The sequence below is a fragment of the Charadrius vociferus genome, unplaced genomic scaffold (assembly GCF_000708025.1).
Source record: "Charadrius vociferus isolate BGI_N301 unplaced genomic scaffold, ASM70802v2 scaffold52, whole genome shotgun sequence".
Lineage (NCBI taxonomy): Eukaryota > Metazoa > Chordata > Aves > Charadriiformes > Charadriidae > Charadrius > Charadrius vociferus.
The window spans coordinates 4160736-4163631 of NW_009647572.1; the positions used below are offsets into that span (position 1 = coordinate 4160736).

General features: G+C 35.5%; 1 protein-coding gene across 1 annotated transcript in view; it reads left to right on the forward strand.

The window, feature by feature from the left end:
* DNAJB9 (DnaJ (Hsp40) homolog, subfamily B, member 9) overlaps window positions 1-2169 on the forward strand; it is a 5892-nt gene extending 3723 nt beyond the window's left edge. Inside the window, exon 3 of the mRNA XM_009880865.1 lies at window positions 1512-2169. Within this exon, the coding sequence (XP_009879167.1) occupies window positions 1512-1942 (431 nt within the window). The 3' untranslated portion in view covers window positions 1943-2169. The remainder of the gene's footprint in view (window positions 1-1511) is intronic.
* Window positions 2170-2896: the final 727 nt, after the last annotated feature.

A 2896-nucleotide genomic window follows, 5' to 3' on the forward strand; every position in this document is an offset into this window, starting at 1 on the left:
ACAAAAACTACTTGGCAGTAGGACAACTTTAGCCCTAAGAGGTTAATTCTTTTCTTTTGACCTGTCTAATAAGACCCAGCTCAGGATTACTAGGGCTTCAGGGACACATAATAGCAATATTCCAGTAGCTATGGGGCAGATTATCAAAAAAAACACAGCAAGGTGTTCCAGTGGTTCATGGTGGGAGTACAAGATACAACAGGTGTGAGAGGTTCAGAGTGGTTATAAGGAAAAACTTTTTCATCTTGAGGATAGGCCAGGGTTGGAACAGGTTGCTTAGAGAGGTTGTGCGGTCTCCAACCTTGGAGATTTTTAGGGAATGAGTGGACAAAGCCCTGAGTAACCTAGTCTGATCTTGTAACTGACTCTACTTTGAGCAGGAGGTTAGAGTAGAGACCTTCTGAGGTCCCTTCCAACCTGAATTATCCTGTGATCCTAGCAATACACCTTTCATAATTGTTTTTGTGATTAAAATATAATGGTGGAAGCGAATAATCCAGAATAGAAAAAGGGTTGCTGAAAAATAAAGTGTTCCCACTTCTGCCTCCTGTAGACTTGAGTTATAATGTCCATCTGTTTGTGTTGTTCGAACTAAGCTAAAAGAGATTTCTGGGTTGTACCTTCTTGTCTGCAGAAAAGTTATTTTCAAAGAAAGGCAGTTATTAATATAACGGAAGGGAGGAAGGGGGACCTCTTATTACAGGAGGAATTGGGAACTCTTAAGTGTTGAAGTACATAGAATAGTTGCAAGCCTTTGATAGATAAAAATTGGAAGCGTTTAAAATACTTAATGTTATCAGAATGGGTATATTATCTGTCAGAGTTTCTGCCTTGGAACACCTGTAGCTGTAGTTCTGGACCAAAGATTGGATGGAAACCTAGTTTCATTTTAGGTATATCTAAACACAAAGTCTAGGTTTATTGTTGAACTTTTGAAAAATTGAAAATTTGGACGTAAAGGAAATTCATTCCATTTATTTTATCTCCTGATGTTTATCCTGTTGCTTAGTTGTAACTGCGGTGTAGCTAGAACTTGCTGGCTGGCAAGTAGTTTTGCAGACCTTGCACTGTGTTTCTGTGATAGGAATGCAGCATGCAGTTAATTTTGTTAGGCAGAGCTCCTAACTCATCCTCTCTCCTTCAGTCTTTCTGATTGCTGTGTGTCATTGCTATTTTCTTTCAAATATAAGCACTAATCTTTATTGCTAGTTGAACTATGTTGTATTATGTGAATATAATATAATCTGTCCTCATAGTAGAGCTATGTTTATTATTATAAATAGTTACTCATTTTTAAACAGCTTATTCTGTGTTGGAGAAAGTTAAACAAATGTTGAGCTTGTTTGGGCTTGTCTGTCGAATGAAAGTCTTACTTGAAATTTGTTCTGTTGAAGGACTGGAAGAAAGCTGTTCTTTGTGCTTGTGTATGGTTTTCTTTTTTTTTTTTCCTTTTTTTAAATGGGAATATAAATAAACTTTTTAAACTTTTTGTTTGTTTTTAACGGAAATAGCATATGAAACATTATCAGATGAGAATAAACGAAGAGAATATGATCAGTTTGGCCGTCATGGAGGACAAGGAAACAATGAAAGCCCATTTCATCAGTCATTTAATTTCAACTTTGATGATCTGTTCAAAGACTTTGACCTCTTTAGTCAAAACTCACGGTCAAAAAAGCACTTTGAAAATCATTTCCGAAGTCATCGGGAAGCTCACAATCGGCAAAGACGTTCTTTCCAGGAGTTCTCCTTTGGAGGTGGACTGTTTGATGATGTGTTTGAAAATATGGAAAAAATGTTTTCATTTAGTGACTTTGAAAATGCACACCGACATGCAGTGCGAACTGATACCAGGTTTCATGGATCCAGCAAGCACTGTAGGACTGTCACTCAGAGACGAGGAAACATGGTTACCACGTATACAGACTGTTCTGGACAATAATGTTTCCTTTCTTTTCATCTCTTTTCTTCCTATTTCAACATCTTCGTAATCTTTCTTGGTTTTGTGCTAACATGGAAAAAATTCTTTGAACTGTTTGTTCTAAAAAACACTTAACTGCTATAAAGAAATTGTAGATAAAACTAATCTTCAAAACAGAAACAACATGCAGTTGGGAAGTAAATGTGTCAGTAACTACTTAGAATGGGAGAGAAATCATCTTGTGTATTTCAGTTTAGTAAATACTTCCCATAAATTTGAACCTCAACACAAGATATATATTTTTAATTTCAGAAATGTAATATAATTTTTTCATATATGCCAGTTCAGGACTGTTTGAGTTACTGGTTCATAGATTGCAGCAGAGGAGATACTTGCAGTTTTTACCTGATACGGACTTACTGTGCAAATGAGATAATTTACACAAAATAGCAGCAGAAATATGACTTACCTGGGTCTCTGTTACTCTCTCTAGCATTGCAAATGTATTAATAAAAACCCGCTTTTTAAAATTGGAAAATCACAAGAGGGAATATGTTAAGATTGTGCGTGATCTAGGAGAGTCATATAGGAATTACTTTTGTTTCCAAATAGCCTTTCTTTGGCCTGAAAAGATTTTAGGATTTGAATAACCCTTGACTTTTTTTAAGGACTATTCATGTCTGTAAGTTTTTGTGCACACAAGGTCTCTTTTTTTTTTTTGTTTTTTTTCTCTTTCTTTCCAAAATACAAGTATCTCTTTAACAAGGTTTGGAAGAGCATACTGAAAACACTCTTATTTTATGCTTGTCATATTATCACGTGTGCAATGTAGTTTTTGTAGCTCAGTTTATTGAACTTAAATACTCCCCTGTGCTCTAGTGAACTTAAACTAGATAAGCTTGCCTACAGATTCCTAGTGTTTCTGGAAGGTTCTAAATAAAAAATAGATAGATTGTGTTTAGATTGACAGATTTG